Below are 18456 nucleotides of genomic sequence, written 5' to 3'. Positions count from 1 at the left end.
GCTGCAGGGATCCCTCGCTGCCCAAACTTATCTTCAAATGCATCTTTAAAGGTGCTAGATGTATGCAGGAGAGAGCTCAGTTTGGAGCATTTTGCAAAGGTGCTGTTCATGATGTGTACATCCTTGAGGCCATCACCAACAGTTAACTGCAGCGTATGGGCAAAGCATTGCTGACGTTTGGGGCTTCCTCTGTTGAGCATCTGGTCCACAGTCTCCCATTCACCTCTGGATAGTTCTTCCCACAACTCTGCGTCATCCAGATTGTCATCATCAGTGACTTCACCATCTTGCTCTTTTGGAAAACACACTGTAAATGCTCGCTTCATATTTGCGGCATTGTCACAAATAACAAAGTCAAGTTTTTGTCTGTCATATTCGTCACATATGGAATCAAAGGCTTCTGATATCCGTTCTCCTGTGTGAGGTCCTTTGAATCTATTGCAGGCAAGCAAGTACGAATTCAGCTGAACCCCCTCAGATGTTGCCAATACATGGCCAGTGACTCCCAAAAAGCCACGCATTCTCCTGTCTGACCAAATATCCACTGTAACTGATACATGGTCTGCATCAGCAATACACACTTTTATTTTCTCCCGAGTCTCCGCAACGTGGGATTCTATCTTTAAAGTTATTGTCCTACGACAGACACGCTGGTACTTGGAGTCAGTGTCGGAAATGTCCATTCTCCGTGATTGACAGAGACATGTTACATCCAATCACCAGGTCTGTGAGAATGGCATTTGTTATGGCCTTCTGTCTTGGATGGTTTGGAGAATATGCTTCCTGCGGACGAGACTGGAGGAACTGGGAAATTGCAGGTTGCGCTGCATCAGTGCAGGCGTTTCTCATCTTTTTGTATTCTGCATACCTGTGAAACAAAAGCATAAATATGAATGGGATGTACTGTATGGTCTGACAGACATGCAACATGCAAAATAATTGTGTATTAAAACCAAAACATCGAAAGGGGGTGTCACAATTATGCAATTTTTTAAAGCCTGAGCTTGAGTGATAATTACTGAATGCTCACATGGAAATAAGTGAAATAAGTGAGTCTAAGGTTTACGCTACAGCACCGGCATCCTTCCTCGCCAACTATTTGTGTACTTTACTGTAGTTGCTGTTGCAGCCTTTTTATGGTAAAAAAAAAAAAAGTTCTTTGAGGCTTAACTATAGTTTTCATTTATTAACTTGCTCCATATTAAATCATATTTACTTAATTCAGTTTCATCATCATATTCATTGCATTAAAGCTATATATACACACCTATTTAGATAAATTAAAAGCACTTACCGTATTTTCCGCACTATTAGGCGCACCTAAAGACTTACATTTTACTAAAAAAAACACAGTGCGCCTTATAGTCCAGTGCGCCTTATATATGGATCAATTGATGAATTTGTTGATCCATACTGGTTGTACACAGTGCTCTGCCAAAATGTTTCAGTACGTTTTAGTACGACTAGTAAATTACAAGGTCGCATCGCTTCCCAACATTACGGCAACTGTAGTCAGGGGGCGTCACCGAATAGCTGTTGTACCCGTGAGGCTATTTCATTTAAAAATAGGCTGCTCCGTTAATGTTTCGAGTAAATTTACGGATTGATATGGAAGGGAAACATAGGTAAGTAGTACCAATGCGTTAGATCGAACTTTAGTCAGTTCCGATCATTTTATAGGAGATTGTTTGAGAAACGCGATTGTTTACACTTTGCTGAGGCTCATGGGAGATTGCGAGCTGAGGCTCATGGGACTTTGCGGATGGCTAATGCTATAACGATAGCTGCTATACGTACTAGGCTATTTCATGTCAAAATAGGCTGCTCTGTTAATGTTTCGAGTAAATCTACGGATCGATATAGAAGGGAAACATAGGTAAGTAGTACCAATGCGTTAGATCGAACTTTAGTCAGTTCCGATCATTTTATAGGAGATCGTTTGAGAAACGCGATTGTTTACACTTTGCTGAGGCTCATGGGAGATTGCGAGCTGAGGCTCATGGGACTTTGCGGATGGCTAATGCTATAACGATAGCTGCTATACGTACCAGGCTATTTCATGTCAAAATAGGCTGCTCCGTTAATGTTTCGAGTAAATCTACGGATCGATATGGAAGGGAAACATAGGTAAGTAGTACCAATGCGTTAGATCGAACTTTAGTCAGTTCCGATCATTTTATAGGAGATTGTTTGAGAAACACGATTGTTTACAGAGGGCTCGTTGGTTATTGGCTAGTGGATGCATACCGCAACCCTAGTCAACCTCAGTTTGTTGCAGTATAGCTTCTATTTTATGCGCCTTATAATCCGGTGCGCCTTATATATGGACAAAGTTTTAAAATGGGCCGTTCATTGAAGGTGCGCCTTATAATCCGGTGCGCCTAATAGTGCGGAAAATACGGTACTTGGCAGAATGGCTCTTCAAATGACGGACAAAGTTGGAAGTTGTCGTGTGGCTGTCCGAAATGTTTTTGTTACATATTTCGCGCTGTGCTGTCCGTCTTTTGCCGTCATAAAAATAATTGCGATAGCCGAACGCTATAACTCGTGGTGCCGCTCCCGCCGACCAATGTTCCCTCTAATTTTTCATGTATCTGGGCATAGACACGAGCTCCCTGAGCAAACTGAGGACTACAGTGAGCAACATCAGGTCGCTCCGGGGGGGGGGGGGTTGCTAATGGGGCGTCCAACGCTGCGTGTTCGCTTCGGGGGGGGGGGGGGGGGGGGGGATGTTTATGCGCTGGATAGATTTCTTGTGCGCTGAGAACGTGCGGGCAGTGCGCGATTGCGCACGCGCGCAGCTTAGAGGGAACATTGCCGCCGACATGTTTGCGCATGTCTGATATAAAGGGGCGTGATTCTCCAATTAACACGTTCGGTAGGTAGAGAGGGCACGACTGATTGATTGACAGGGTAGTGATCCAATCATGATGCCATTCTCAGCCTGCGCTCCTACCGTGTTATCGATATTTTTTTAAATGTATTATTAATTTTATATTCCAACTGAAAACATAAACTAAATAACACTGAAGTCATTCAAGTCATCGTGTCTCAAGTCAAGTCCCGAGTCTTTAACTTCCAATTCGAGTCTCAAGTTTTTTCGTTTTTGTCAAGTCTAGTCACAAGTCATCAAAACAGCGACTTGAGTCGACTCGAGTCCAAGTCACAGTGACTCGAGTCCCCATCTCTGCCAATCAGCAATCAAATGTCCACATAGACCGCCCAAGGTCCCAAAGTAGCTTGTTTACGAGTAATAAATGCACGTAATTCCGGCTAACTTGCTAGCGGTTATATCTAAATGCAAAATGATCTTGTTTAGCATGTCATGCGCACGGCCAAAGATGAAGCACAAAACTTTTTAACTGACATTGTAGCCAATTAACATGTTAGCAATTTAGCTTTGAGTTTATTTTTTAACTTTTTGTTTATACAGGCGGTCAGAGGAGGAAGTGGACATGGACAAGGTGACAGCCGCCATGGTCCTCACCAGCCTCTCCACCAGCCCGCTGGTCAGGAGTCCGCCCGTCAAAGTCAATGGTAAGCTAACAGTGGTTTGCAGTAAGTATCAAGCAGCAGTATCAAGTGAGGGCAGTCTCTCACGTGTGCCGTATTACTAACAAGATCCCTGCACAGGATTATCTTGCATGACATTAGCCTTCCCCTATATTTGTGTCATGTGGTCGCTCTGCAATGTTGTGTTGCAACCCCCACAGAGGCTCTTAGTGGCTCGTGGAAGGAGAACGGCTCTACGGGTCTTTTCACTCCATCCAGCAATGGCTCGTCGGGCGGCTACTGGAGCTGGTCGCCACCCAGCGACCAGTCCAACCCGTCCACACCGTCGCCGCCCCTCTCGGCTGACAGCTTCAAACCCTTCCGGGTGCCCAGCGGAGTGCCCCCTAACGCGGGGACCGAGGACCCCAGCCTGGAGGAGACGGACGGCAGCAGCCTGCTCTTTGACGAGCCCATACCACGCAAGCGCAAGGTGGGCCATTGGTCGATCAATTACAGGGATGAGAATTTTCCGCGGATCCGCAGATTTCCGTGTTTTTTTTCCGTCGAAAGTATTTTTGTGAATCGTGTAAATCCGTTGAGAAAATATTTTTTTATATATGGGGGGAGCGGCCGGCCAGCTGGCCGGGCAACGTTAGCCTCGGCGACTTGCGAGCATTGCCCTGCCCGCCGCGACGGCATATATATATACTATCTATATATATATATATATATATATATATATGTATATATGGGGCGTCCAACGCTGCGTGGTCGCTTCGGGGGGGGGGGGGGATGTTTATGCGCTGGATAGATTTCTTGTGCGCTGAGAACGTGCGGGCAGTGCGCGATTGCGCACGCGCGCAGCTTAGAGGGAACATTGCCGCCGACATGTTTGCGCATGTCTGATATAAAGGGGCGTGATTCTCCAATTAACACGTTCGGTAGGTAGAGAGGGCACGACTGATTGATTGACAGGGTAGTGATCCAATCATGACGCCATTCTCAGCCTGCGCTCCTACCGTGTTATCGATATTTTTTTAAATGTATTATTAATTTTATATTCCAACTGAAAACATAAACTAAATAACACTGAAGTCATTCAAGTCATCGTGTCTCAAGTCAAGTCCCGAGTCTTTAACTTCCAATTCGAGTCTCAAGTTTTTTCGTTTTTGTCAAGTCTAGTCACAAGTCATCAAAACAGCGACTTGAGTCGACTCGAGTCCAAGTCACAGTGACTCGAGTCCCCATCTCTGCCAATCAGCAATCAAATGTCCACATATATATTATATATATAGTATATATATATGCCGTCGCGGCGATATGATCGCGGGTTTTGTCACGATACGATATCATATCGATACAAAGAACCACGATACGATATTTGCCGATATCTTAAAGCCTGCTGTGATTCATTCACGATACATCACGATATAGTGCTCCACGATCGATATTTTTATTCTATTTTGTATATATATATATATCCACCCCCGCTGCTTTTCCGTGCTTTTCACATTTGCCATTCTCATCCCTGCAATTTGTAGTGTTGGCAGGACAACCTGTTAATGACAATGCTAATCCAGTAACCAGCTAAAGTAACCAACTGTTTGAAGAAAACTTTTAACGTCAGCTGTAAGACCACCCAGCCAACTAGCTAGCCTTTGGTGATAACTGGGCAGGCCATATTGTCCTGTGCAGAATTCTATGAAGGTGATGTTCAAGTGCCTGTGGAAGAACTGCGGCAAAGTCCTGAGCACTGCCGCCGGAATCCAGAGGCACATTCGCACCATCCACCTCGGGTGCGTAGCCACATCCTGTCGGCTGAGCTAATTTCCTCTTTGCTATAGTCCCGCTTTGTCACTTCCAGCCGCAGCTGCGACTCGGACTGCAGCGACGGTGAGGAAGACTTCTACTACACCGAGATCAAGCTCAACACGGACACGGTGGCTGACGGCCTGAGCAGCCTGTCGCCGGTGTCGCCCTCCGTCCTGATCCCGCCTCCCCAGCCGGATGCCCACGGGGCCGCGCCCGTGGCCCTGTCCCCATTGCCGCCACCTCCCTGGACCAAGGAGCCTCACTCAGGCAGTGTTACGCCGCTCAGCCGCTCTGCGCCCAGCGCGCTCTACCTCATCCATGCCGATCACGCCTACCAGGTGAGGATGCCTCCCCACTCCCTCTTCAGCCGTTGTTGCCCCTCCCCTTTAACCACTTGACCGCCACCTTCAGGCCACGCCTCCGGTGTCCATCCCGTCCAATGGGGCCACCAACCCGGCGGCCTCCTACAGCTTCACGCCCACCAATGGCTCAGGCTTCAGCATCTCTTGGCAATCACCGCCCCTTGCTTTCACCGGCAACAGGGTCATGAAACACACGTGCACACAAACACCAGCAGCGGTAGTATGTGCTGATGCCGTTTGATTGTGGCATTTTTTGAGTTGAGCGTTTGCGCTACCTGCAGGTGTCACCCAGTAAGAGTCAGGGCTTCGCCGACCAGCGTTCCCAAACCATCACTGTCCTTTCATCCCCGCCCAGAGCCACAGCCGCTCTCAGGTAGCCAGGGAAAAAATGTTCATCATCCAAAGTTCTTACATGCATTTAATTCAATTTTTTTTTTGTCTCCTGCTTCTGTTGCAGTCGTAAAGTGCGCAGCGAAGGCAAGAAGTGTCGCAAAGTATACGGGATGGAGAACCGCGATATGTGGTGCACTGCCTGCCGCTGGAAGAAAGCCTGCCAGAGATTCACAGACTAGACTGACGTCAGAGCGGCCTAAACAGGGCGGGGAGCATCGCAACTGTCCCTCGAGCTCCGCCTTTGCCCGCAAAGCCCCCATTCCTCCATTCCAGTAGGTGTGCCGATCCCGGATGACTTTGTCGTCATACCCAAAGTGCAGCTAAAAAAATGGTGCGAGGAAAAACAACATTTCTGGTGTTTTTCATTTTGGTTTGTTTGCTTTTCGTTCTTTTTGAAGATGCGCTGCAAAAAGACGAGCTTTTTCTGACTCTGACGTCAAACGTCTCTGCTAGCTAAGTTAAAGAAAGGCGGGAACAGCGTGACATTGTCATGGTTTTCTTATTTCATTTTGAGCTACTTGTCCAGAACATTTCTTGCCTGCATCCTGCCCCCTTTTTCAAACGGAAACCAAGAAACATCCAGACAAACCAGACTAGTGTTGTCACAAACTTTACAACGAGGAACCAATTTTTATTCCCTCAAATGCTGAAGAAAATTCGGGGAACACCTTGAAGTTATCTCATCATCTTCATCTCTTGTTTTACCTCGGTCAGTTTTTAGAGAACATCCAGGCGATTGCCAACCTGGCCCTCCATGTACGTTCTGTTGAGTGATTTAAACCCAAGGAAGCAAATCCAAAAAAAGAGCAGCTTTTGTCAGAAATGATCCAAAACAAGAAGTTGATGGGAAACTTCCCCACAAGCGTTTTAACGAAAAAGCCAGAGAGCACCCAAAGGAGCAGGGTGAGGTCTTCATTGTCTTGAGCTTTTGTTTTCCATTTGTCAGCATTTTTCCATCACCAGCATCATACCCCTTGTCTCTCTTTTTTAAACAGAACGTCCAAGCCAAGACAAAGAAAAAATGAAAAAGTTGGGAACATCAAGGGGGAACATCATATCAGCGTTATGGTCTAAATTTCTCATTTTATGTCATGGTTTGTTTTGGGGGGTTTTCAGCAATTTGTCGCCCCAAGGGACCATTTGAACAACATAGTTGGACAGTCTCAACCGGAGGTTTCTCCTTTTGTTTGTTTGATCAAGTATGGAATTTTTGGATTTTCACGTGAAAACTTTGGAAACAAAAGCTTATTTCATTTGTTAGCATTTTGTTTCCGTTCCATGATTACTCGTGTTGGTTTTTTTCTTTTCCGATCGACGAAAACAACCGCTTTAAGCACATCCTGTCCGATGCCTCAATTGGACCTTTGTCGCTTTCAAAAATAGTCAAAATTGTCGTGCTTCTTCTATACAATTTGGTCAAACCAAATATTCGCAGCTCTTTTGTTTGTCAATATAGTACCGTATTTTTCGGACTAAAAGTCGCTCCGGAATATACGTCGCATTAGCCATAAAATGCACAATAAAGTGAAAAAAAACATATACAAGTCGCTCCGGAGTATAAGTCGCATTTTGGGGGAAATTTATTCGACAAAATCCAACACCAAGAACAGACATGAACGAGCAACAACAGGCTAAACGATAGGTATGCTAACGTGACATAAACACAAACGAAGAGCTGAGAACGGGCCTGACGTAACATTCAGAGTTATTCAAATAACTATTACATAAATAACACTTTTATTACATCACATTACAGTGGAGCCTCGGTTTTCGAACGTCCCGGTTCTCGAACAAATCGGTATTCGAACAAAAAATTCGACATTCTTGTCGGACGAAATTCGGTTGTCGAACCTCGCGAGATGAGCCGAGAGGACCCTCATGCCAACTGACTCCGTCCGTTATTACGTTCTCGTTACTCTGAGGATTGCATCAACTCTAATCATGCCTCCAAAGGAAGCAAGTGGGAGCAGTAAAGCCATCCTAAAACACAAAGACGCTCCTAAAGCAATGCGACACTGAGCGCCCGGTGCGCTGCGTTTGCGCGATCGGACCAAATTAAGCTCCCTGGGCACTGAGGTCCACTTAAATTTTGGAAAGTACATTAGGACTTTAAAAATATTTTCTAAATTTTAGCGACCGCTCTGTCACAATAATGCGACCAGCGCGGTGCAGTTGCGCGGTCGGCGGCGCGCGGTCGGCGGCGCGCAACGGTTGCGCGGTCGGCGGTGCGCTGCAGTTGCGCGATCGGACAAAATTAAGCCCCCTGAGCACTGATGTCCACTTAAATTTTAGAAAGTACAGCAGGACTTCAAACATATTTTCTAAATTTCAGCGACGGCCCTGTCACAATAATGCGACCAGCGCAGTGCAGTTGCGCGGTCGGCGACGGGCTATGGTTGCGCGTTCGGCGGTGCGCTGCAGTTGCGCGATTGGACAAAAAGGCGCAAATGAAAAAATGCTTTAAAAAGGCGGGTTTTTGGTTTGGAACGGATTAATCTTTTTCCCATTATTTGTAATGGGAAGATATGATTCGGAATTCGAACAATTCACTTCTTGAAGAGCCTTCTGGAACGGATTGTGTTCGAAAATCGAGGCTCCACTGTATATATCAAATAACTATCATATCAAATCATTAAATCCATCGATCAAATTCCTCGTCCTTTTTCAACAACGCCGCGCGGGCGCCGCTGACGTCAGCCTCGTCGTTATTCCACAGATCTAGTATATAACTATATTGTAGCGTTAACTAGGTACCAGGAAAGACGTGGGTTCGATAAACTGCTCTTTATTTAACAAAACTTCAACGAGCCAACAACTACTGAACTGTAACGATAAAAACATATACAAGTTGCTACACGAAATAAAATATATCAAATAACTAACATAAATAGTTCACCGCCACACGGCCCCAAGCACCGGCGTGGACTTCCAGGCGTGTGGCAGCGTGGACTTCCATCCCCGGAGGTGGCACTTCCAGCCACGGAGGTGGCTGGGACCTCCGTAGATTAGGACCGGGCGTGCGTAGGAGCAGTGTCCGACCCCCATCCACCGTCCCCGGACAGCCAGCTGCCGAGCGCCGGCCCCCGACTTCCAGCCACGGAGGTGGAAGAGAGCTCCGTAAAATAGGACCGGGCGTGCGTAAAAGCCATGTCCGAGCCCCATCCACCGTCCCTGGACAGCCACCCGGCCGAGCGCCGGCTCCCGACTTCCATCCACGGAGGTGAAAGAGAGCTCCGTAGAGTAGGACCAGGCGTGCGTAAAAGCCTTAATAGATTTTCAAACCTTCTGTGTCACTCCAAATCAAACTCTTCGTCCTCCGTGTCACAAAGCCGCTAATGATGCCGGTAGTACGTGGGGCCCTTCGTCATCTTCATGATCCCGTGATCGAATCTTTGTCCTTTATGTAAACAACCGCCGCGCCGCTGACGTCACTTGCAGTTCAAATTACAGTAATCCCTTGCTACATCGCGGTTTCACTTTTTTTTTTCTTTCTCAATTTTGAAAATTTGTGAAAAAATTCACATTTAAGTCACTCCTCAGTATAAATCGCCCCCCCCACCCAAACTATGAAAAAAAACGCGACTTATTGTCCGAAAAATATGGTATGTCATGATTCCGCGATAACAAATAAAAATGAAACATTACTTGTTTTGACTTTGATGCCATTCCATTTAAATGCATCGTATTTTGTTTTCTTTTTGTTTGTTTGTTTCTATGTTCCTGCTAGGTTGATTGGCATCTCAAAGGATGGCCCACTAAATTGTGGGCTCAAACCACAATTAGTTAGCCGCTAACCTGCCAGATACAATTCACATACTTGGACTGTAAAAATGACTGGAATCCATCTTAAGATGGAAGCGCTACTCCTGCCGCCATTGACATTTTGTACAAATTTTTGCTACTGTAGATGTAGAACGTGAAAATAAAAACCACCTGACTTAAAGTTTATTCAGTCTATACCTCTTGGCGTTACTTCCGTCAAGTGTAAAGGGTATCGTTCTAATTGACGTTTTAGTTTGCTTTAACCCAAGAAGTTCTGAGAGAAGTACAAGTACATTTTTTTCTTCATAGTTAATTATGTAAAATACGACATTTTTCGCTAAACTTTAACAGACAGTACGGGGTGGCACTTGAGGCCGTTCCCCTTTTATTCATAAAGTAATGTTTGCGATGTTAGCTAACATAAATTTCAGATTCACGAATGTGCCTTGATTGAACTTACAGAGTGGACGTCTCTGCAGTGCGAATGTTTCCAAGTCGGGTTTTTATTTTCTGGAAGCCGTCGGGACTTTTCTATTACATTTTTCTGTGTTGTTGTTTTACGACAATGTTATTTGCTGGGTTTTTTATAGTATAAGTATATTATGTTAAATTCACCTACTGTTTGTGTGTTTCCCCTTCTTGACAAGGGCTTGTACATAATTATGGTGTAATTATTATGCGAATTTCTTTTTCATAAATTGTTGGAAAAATCACAAAGTCTCACAGCACGTCACACAGCCAATCAGATCGTCCGCTTTAATGCACAACCGTAAAGGACGATAACGACGCCGTACTGGCAGACATTATTCGTGATTTTAAACAGAAATGCAGCTTGTGAATATGCAGCGCGGACGATCTCATTGACCAACTCTGCAATCATGACCTCAAGAATTCAACACAAGTGGTGTAAATACGCTAACAGTATTGATTCCCCGAAAATAATTGCCTATGTCGCATGTGCATGCCTAACACGTTGAAATTAGTTAAGACGTTGTGATGTGTTGTCCATGTTTCAGATTCGAGAGCAAAACGTGTCAATCATGTGTCAAATGTTTGCCACATTACAAATATTCTAATTTATGACCAAATCACTGTTTCATACAGTTGCCAATATTTGGAAGTAACAAGCAATTGTTGTTTTTAACCAAAATCATGAAAATTGTCAGAAATTTTGGCAATGTTCCAAAGACCCCAGTTTCATCTTTCAAAACAATATGTTTGCATAGGTTCATAGAATAAAAATGTTATTTTGTATATTTGTTGATTGGACTAAATTTAACATGACACCAAATTTTTGATCAAAAATATTTTGCTAGTTTATCTTATTTTAGCATAGACAGAATTATTTTTGTTCGTTTCTTGCAAAGGCATCAATGTCAATGTCAAAACTTCTACTTCCATCTCTCAAAACTGACATTTGCAAACATGATGCGAGTATAGGCTAGGTATAGTCACTTTGTTCCTTTTCCATAAGACATCAACTCCAAAGCTTCAATTCTTGTTGGACATAAAAGCTCACTTTGTGATGTTTTGATGAGTTTGCTTCAAAAACAAAAATTTGGTGAGGACTCATGTTTCTGGCTAAGGACTTCAGTTGCTGAGCTTGTACACCGAACTGGGTGGCAAAAATATGAATGATACGTAGGTTTTTAGCAAAGAAAATTCAGAATACTAGCATAGCTAATCAAAAGGCTCATTTTCCTGTTTTTAAGAATTTGATATAAAACATGACCATACACAATCATGTTAAGCATCAAAGCTAAGCTCATGAAGCTAAGATGTTACTTTCCATGCTTTTCTTGGTTACTTGTGATAAACCTCCACTTGAAGCATTTGCAATATAAACAAAAATGTATATATCAAAATATATATGATGTATCTCTTATAGTACTCTATTGCATCCAGGTTGTTTCTTTTTAAGATCATACTCAAATTAAATGTAAAGATGAATTTATACACACTGACTGTTAAATCATGCCGTACACACACACGCGCGCACTGTAGTCTCTGTATAATTGTGTTTTTTGACACTTGTGTTGGTTCTGGTGCTGTTGCTGTTTGTACAATTTTGGGTTTGTTTTTAATTACATGTGAGGGGATTTTAACAAAATTATTAGTTTGGTTTCTTTGCTGGCAGTTTGTTAAAAGTGGTGTCACCAGTATGTGTGTGGTTTTTCTTTCCAATAATAATACATATCATTGGATGGTGCCTTTCTGACACTCAAGAACACCTTATATGGAGTAAAACAAAACGATATAATGATAAAACAATCAAATCGGGCGATAGTATAGTAAAATGATGACGAATAAAAAAAAATTTGACAACGCTACGCACTTTGAGAGAAAAAAGCCTTACTTTACATCCTGTAGCAAACAGAAAACGGCAGCAAAGGACAAACATTTGCTCGTGTGCTTCACTTTACTGAGGAAATGTTACGCGGTCGGTCGGCCGCCCTATTGGAGCATCCGTAGTTGATAACTCCCCCAACCGTATTCTCCTGCTTGTTGAAAGGCGCTTTTGCACACGAGCGCCACCTGTCACGACGACTGCTTGCAAAAGACTAGCTCGTCCTCAGGCGCTTCGCTGTCGCCATCTCTTGGTCAACAGGTGAAATGCGTTTTAGGGAATCCCAAACATACACAGTAATCCCTCGCTACATCGCGGTTCATTTATCGCGGCTTCAGTACATCGCGGATTCCCCCCAATTAAAACCTAAATAAAAATTCTAAATTGAGGAATTATGGCACGAAAGTTGCCAGCAGAAGGCAGGGAGTGCCCACGCAATTGTAGTACATACACTTGTACCTTATCAAAAAAGTTAAGAGTTCTAAAAAATATTTACAATATTGTACCTTGTTATAAAAACAATGTTATAATAGTAAGAATTCTAAAAACATGTTCACAGTATGTACACTTGTACCTTGTTACAAAAAAGTTGTTATACAGTAATCCCTCGTTTTCCGCTGGGGTTACGTTCCAAAAAGAACCTGTGATAGGTGAAATCCGTGAAGTATAAAGGGAAATGTACTTTCGGCAGTTTGCAAACATATTTGATTAAGGCTGCATTAGACATATATAATCATATCAATATAATTTCTAGTGTGCTCGTGTGGTGATTAATAAGTGGAAAGGAATGTGCAGGCTACAATGAATTTGTTCTCTACAAAGTATTGTGGAACAGGATGTCCAGACAGGGAGGATATCTCAAGGCCGGTGAGGAACAACTCGTCTTTGTGGTCCAGACACCTGTGCTGAGCAGGGGAAAAACCCAAACGAGGAGGAGACGACCATCGACCAATCACCACACAATATTTTGCATGCTTGAATATTCATATTGTGTTTCTTTAAAACTGGGCAACCCGGAAGAATGTGTTGTCTCTTGATGGTCACAAGAACACACGAATCTTAGTGTGAGGGACCCGGGGGACCCAGGCGCCTGTATTAGTTTGCTTTGTCAGGATTAAACAATTGGTAAATTCGGCCTAATTGATTTATTGGTCTTCTCTTTGACAGAACGAACTCGCAAAATTGTTAGGTGTACCAGTGTGTGGATTAGGACGTAACGATTCATGTGTTAAGTGTTGATCATAATTTGGAGTCAGATCAATAACTAAAATCCATAGCCTAACAATTTCTTGGCGACCCCGACGTGATGTCAAGAGAAGGGTTATTGACAACTCGTGGTCTGTGTCCAAGTCATCGGACAGTTAGTCTGGGACAGCTGTCTCCCGGTCGGCGTACCGTTTGGGAATAAGGAATAAGCGCACAACGTTGAGCTGGTACGACGTCTCCTAAACCCTGAGCTCATCAATGATAAGGTAAGCAGAATACCTGTTACTATATGTCGAAATTCTGCAAATTGAAAGAGGAAATTTAAGAGGAGACTGTCGTTCAGATCAAATAAGGTGTGCAAGAAGTTAAGTTACATATACGGTGAATAAGTTTGGAACTTACGTGTGTAACGTGTACGGTAAAGTCAGGGACTTACGCGTACTAAGAATAGGTCAGGGACCTAGTGCTTCGTCGTGGCGGACAAGGGTGCGGTGACGATCGTATTCAAATAGCTGGGGTGTTTTTTTGAGATCCCCGAGGAGAAGTGAGGCCTCCTCAAAAAGTATCCGGTGATAACAGTTCCTCCTGTGAGAGATCAGACCGCTAAAATATCCAAAATGTGCAACCAAATTGGGGGGAGTGTGTGTGTAATGAGAGGAATGTATGCTGATGTGGAAGCGCAAATCGTGAGTTACATGAGAGATGGATTCGAATCCCTTTGTTTGTGTGTTCTGTGTATGTGCGTAATCTCTGTAAAAGTTTGTGTCAGTCTGTCGTCGTTCGTCTGAGCTCTGTGCGCGCACTTTGTGTATTGGCGTGCGTGCGTGCGGATGCGTGTGTGTGTACGTGCGGTTGTGTGCGCGCTCGGTGTGTGTGCGTTTATGTGCACACCCTGTGTGGGTGCGGGCGTGTGAGGAGGAAGACGGCATGGATCAGAGAATGTTCAAGAAAGGAGGGGGCCCGGTGGGCTCCAAGGCGTGGAATGGCGCTATACCGGCGAGGGTGGGGGCCAGCGGGACGCGCGGGCTTGGCCAGATTGTGACGTCAACATTGATACGTTGACAACCTCCCCCCCCCCCCCCCCCCCACCGTTCAGGGGCGCTGTGCCGAGTAGTCCGCAAAGGCGGGGCTGGGTCCCCCCGGAGAGGTCAATGTTGAGGAGAACTGAGGCAAGATGAGGGGAGATCAAGACCAACAGCGAACGTGCATGATTGAAACTGAAACATCACTGGCACTAATGTTTAACATTTGCAAATAGGCGAGAGAGGGGTGTACTTGTGGGTCTTAGGAAAAGAGTTGGGCCGTGGCAGCAGTGATTTATGGCAGGACGCTACACATTCGGCCCAAGACAGATAGAAAGAGGGAGTGAGAGAAGAGAGGGCGGCTAACTCGTAAATAGTGAGGAGATAATTGCTCAATTGATGGGGGTTAATAATTATCCAAATTTTAGTCACATGTTTTGAGGGACCACAGCAACAACATTGTATTTGCAGGCCATTAATTTAGTAGGTGATGACAGTGTCAAGATAAGTAGACTGTTTTATCAAAAAATGTGAGAGTGAAGGAGGAGGTTTGATTTGTAATTTGGCATTTGGGTGCCACTTGTAAGAGTCTGTGCAGGAGCATAGATTGTTTTTGGTTGTTTTAAAGATATATTTAACAGTTTATTTCGGTGCAGTAAGGATATAGCAGTTTTGAAAGATTTAAAATTAAAAGCAAAATTACATTTTAATTTTGACATATGCCAGCTAACATGAGGATGGCAAATAAATAAATGAATAAATACTACCGTAATTTTCGGACTATAAGTCGCACCGGAGTATAAGTCGCACCAGCCATAAAATGCCCAAAAAAGTGAAAAAAACCCATATATATGTATATAAATCGCTCCTGAGTATAAGTCGCCCCCCCACTCAAACTATGAAAAAAAACCGCGACTTATAGTCCGAAAATTACGGTAGTTCAAATGTGGCATGTGTTTTAAATTGGGCGATAAGACATTCACTTTCAAACACTATCATTTAGCGCTGCTGACAACAATAACTTATGAGATGGTAAATCAAGGAGGAGTGTCATAGTTGGAACACAGGCGCTGTATGACCTATAGATTGAACAATAACATTCACCGCATATACAACCATGTTGGTAGATTGTTAAATTACATTACAGTTTATTACAAAGGATTTCGGAACTTTATTGGCTGATAAACACTGGAACGAGGATTTTAGCCGTGTTAATGCGTAGGGTGGATGGATTGCTCAGAAGAAAAAAAAAAAAAAAAAAAGCATTTGATAAGGGCGGCTTGATAGTAAGATGATGAGTGTGCACAACTGATAGGATACAAAATGTTAATAGGAAGATTTGGGGTGTAAGGAACAAATACTACACAGGAAGATTGATAACACGAAGATAGTTTTGTTAAATTTGTGTCCCAGTGTGTTCTTCCCTAGCGCGTGGCACGATTCCTGAACTGAGTCCTCTTACTCCACTGGCTGTCTCAAAATCAACAGAGGACTGTCCCTGGTCATGAGACACCTTTGACCTTTGGGAGAACAACAGGAACTACTATCATGCTTGAAGGGGGCAAGCACAGCTCTTCACAGGACAATAACCATACAGTTGGTGGAATACACACAGTTGCAGATCAAAAAGAAAATGGACTGAAAGAACAAAGACAAGATGGACGCATTTGAGAGTGGCGGACGATCCAGCCCTGAATCATCATCATGGGAATCTAAGAGGAGAGGCTGCTAAAGACTTGCATGAGTCACATGAAGTCAAACTGGACTCATTGCTAAAGACTGCTGAAGCATTACAAAGTTGGTGGAGTGTGGGACAAAAGGGATGGAAGTGTGTTTGGGGGCCTGGGGCGGACATATCTGAGGAGTTTTGACAAAAGAGGGAATAATAAGGCTGCTTATTGACACTGAAATGGGGATAAAAACAAAATACATAGATATGGACAGTGAAGATGCACTAATAATAACAAATCATACGACAGCGTGATCAGAAACTTTGCAAAGTGGAAATTGATCGATAGAAATTAAATTTATCAAAACGACAGAATTTAATTACACATCAATTGCGACTGATTTATAGGATGCATATTTGAGCTTGAAGGGGTGAGGGGCCTTAAGAAAGTTGGAATTTTGGATAGTCAGCAAAATAGTAATACAGGGCACTACTTAATTAAAAAGGATACGGTAGGCCTTTAATTAACAAATACAGTAACATGACCCTTGCGACAATCGATTTAAATGGCAATTTATGATAGGCACTTGGGGTTAGGATTAACAATCCATCCATCCATCCATTACTGGTGCGGCTTGTCCTTACGAGGGTCACGGAGGATTAACAATAATAATTAGAATTTGTCATTTTTGTAGAAATTGCGTGTGAAGGCGAAGAGGCTGAATAAAAATTCGGGGAATGCTACAAGATTATGTTTAAAATTGGATCGTGTTGAATTGAGTCAGTGAAAAAAAAATTAATTAGAAATTAGAAGGGAAAAAGGAAATTTTGCAAAATTTTACCGCAATGTTGAAAGTGAAAATGTGAAATTTTAATCTGGAAAGTGAAAGAAGGTGAATTGGAAAGTGAAAGAAGGTGAATTGGAGGAATTATGTGGAAGAAAATGAGAAATATTGAATGTGCCATGAAGAATGAATGGTGAAATATTGGCTTAAAATTTGTAAATTTTTCAAAAAACGTAAATATTTAGAATATTTGGCATGAATATTTGGAATGTGTGTTGTGGAATGACAGTTTGTTTGTAATGGTGTATGAATGTCAAGTCTGTGATTGTGGTGTGGTGTTTGTGTATTGTGAATGGTTAACATGATTCAAAGTTGGGGTGATGTGATCACAGCAGAGGATAACATTCCTCTCACCTGAAAAATATAAAGATACTACAGATTTGAAAAAGCACGATTGATCAGGACTAATTTTGGATTAAATATGGGTTTAGGATTACTCAAGGGCACCATCGACAACAAAAGACTTCAATGGAGAAGGCCCAATTCAAGATTATGACCAGACGTGACAATACCAGCATTGACAATCAAGACTCTGAGTGCGATGGAGAAGGCCCATTTCAGTAATATGGTCAGACAAGACAGAACTAGTATCAAGACTCTGGACGATTTGACGTGTGACGACTTTGAGCTCACCCGACGGGGTGACGGACTAGGTGGACAGTGACCAAATGTTTGACGTTTGAGCTTGCTTGCGACAAGAGCACGCTCTGCTTTGTTTTTCTGTGTGACTTGATTTTTATTTTTTTGCAGCAACAGCCACCAGCCAAGGAGCGGATTGCGCACTGCTTGCGTAACTTGTTTTCGTTCTTGCAGGTTGTCGATTGCGTTCGTGGAAAATTTGTGTTGAATTTACAAGAATATGTTAACCCTTGCCCTTTTGGTTTTTATGATGAACTTGTTGATGACATGGTTTTCAGGACATGATCCGCAGGCGCCAGGATTCATTTTATCACTGTTTTTATTTTGATATTTGATGTCTGTTTTTGTGTGTACAAATGTCCGCTGCCAGCAGGGCTATAAGCTCACTGACAGGAGTGCGATGGTTTTTGTTTGTATTGCCGAGTGTGTGGTGGACAGTCAAGTTTTAAGGACTTGGAATGACGGTCCCGGGGCCCAGATGGGAGCTAGAGGTTCCGCGGGCCTGACTACAATGGGTGTGGTGATGAGAGGGGATGCTTTGCAGGTTCCTTTTGATACGTAATGACACATTGGATGAATGTGTCAAAAGGGGGAGGTGTAAAATAGAAATGGGTGAGTAGGTGTAAAATAGAAATGGGTGAGTAGGTTTCAATTTTCAATTTGTAATTGTGATATATAGTTTTTTTCCAAATTCACTTGTTTTGAAGCTTTAACAGGACATGCCAGAATTCAACTAGCAGTGATGGAAGGAGCAGAGGAAGACCAGTGACATCTGGTTGTGGTGACAACAAATTATATGATCGCTTGCCGAAGGATGCATCAGGTATCTGCGCCCTCGTGTCTTTGATAATGCCTGTAGTGGTTGTCCCCATTGAAACACAGAATCTCAATTGGAACATGGAGTCCC

General features: G+C 43.4%; 1 protein-coding gene across 5 annotated transcripts in view; it reads left to right on the top strand.

The window, feature by feature from the left end:
• Window positions 1-18456, top strand: part of znf704 (zinc finger protein 704) — a 65595-nt gene that overhangs the window by 43619 nt on the left and 3520 nt on the right. For 3 of the 5 annotated variants that reach the window (XM_037264007.1, XM_037264009.1, XM_037264010.1), the window contains 7 exons: window positions 3434-3537; window positions 3714-3982; window positions 5188-5288; window positions 5357-5642; window positions 5716-5847; window positions 5948-6039; window positions 6124-6859. In XM_037264007.1, the coding sequence (XP_037119902.1) occupies window positions 3434-3537; window positions 3714-3982; window positions 5188-5288; window positions 5357-5642; window positions 5716-5847; window positions 5948-6039; window positions 6124-6238 (1099 nt within the window). In that variant the 3' untranslated portion in view covers window positions 6239-6859. Of the gene's footprint in view, window positions 1-3433; window positions 3538-3713; window positions 3983-5187; window positions 5289-5356; window positions 5643-5715; window positions 5848-5947; window positions 6040-6123; window positions 6860-18456 lie in introns of those variants that run through there. The other 2 variants (XR_005099386.1, XM_037264008.1) reach the window with 2 other exon arrangements.

Source organism: Syngnathus acus, chromosome 11, assembly GCF_901709675.1.
Source record: "Syngnathus acus chromosome 11, fSynAcu1.2, whole genome shotgun sequence".
NCBI lineage: Eukaryota > Metazoa > Chordata > Actinopteri > Syngnathiformes > Syngnathidae > Syngnathus > Syngnathus acus.
The sequence above is the reverse complement of the archived record's forward strand: the minus strand, read 5'-3'. Positions and strand labels throughout refer to the sequence as shown.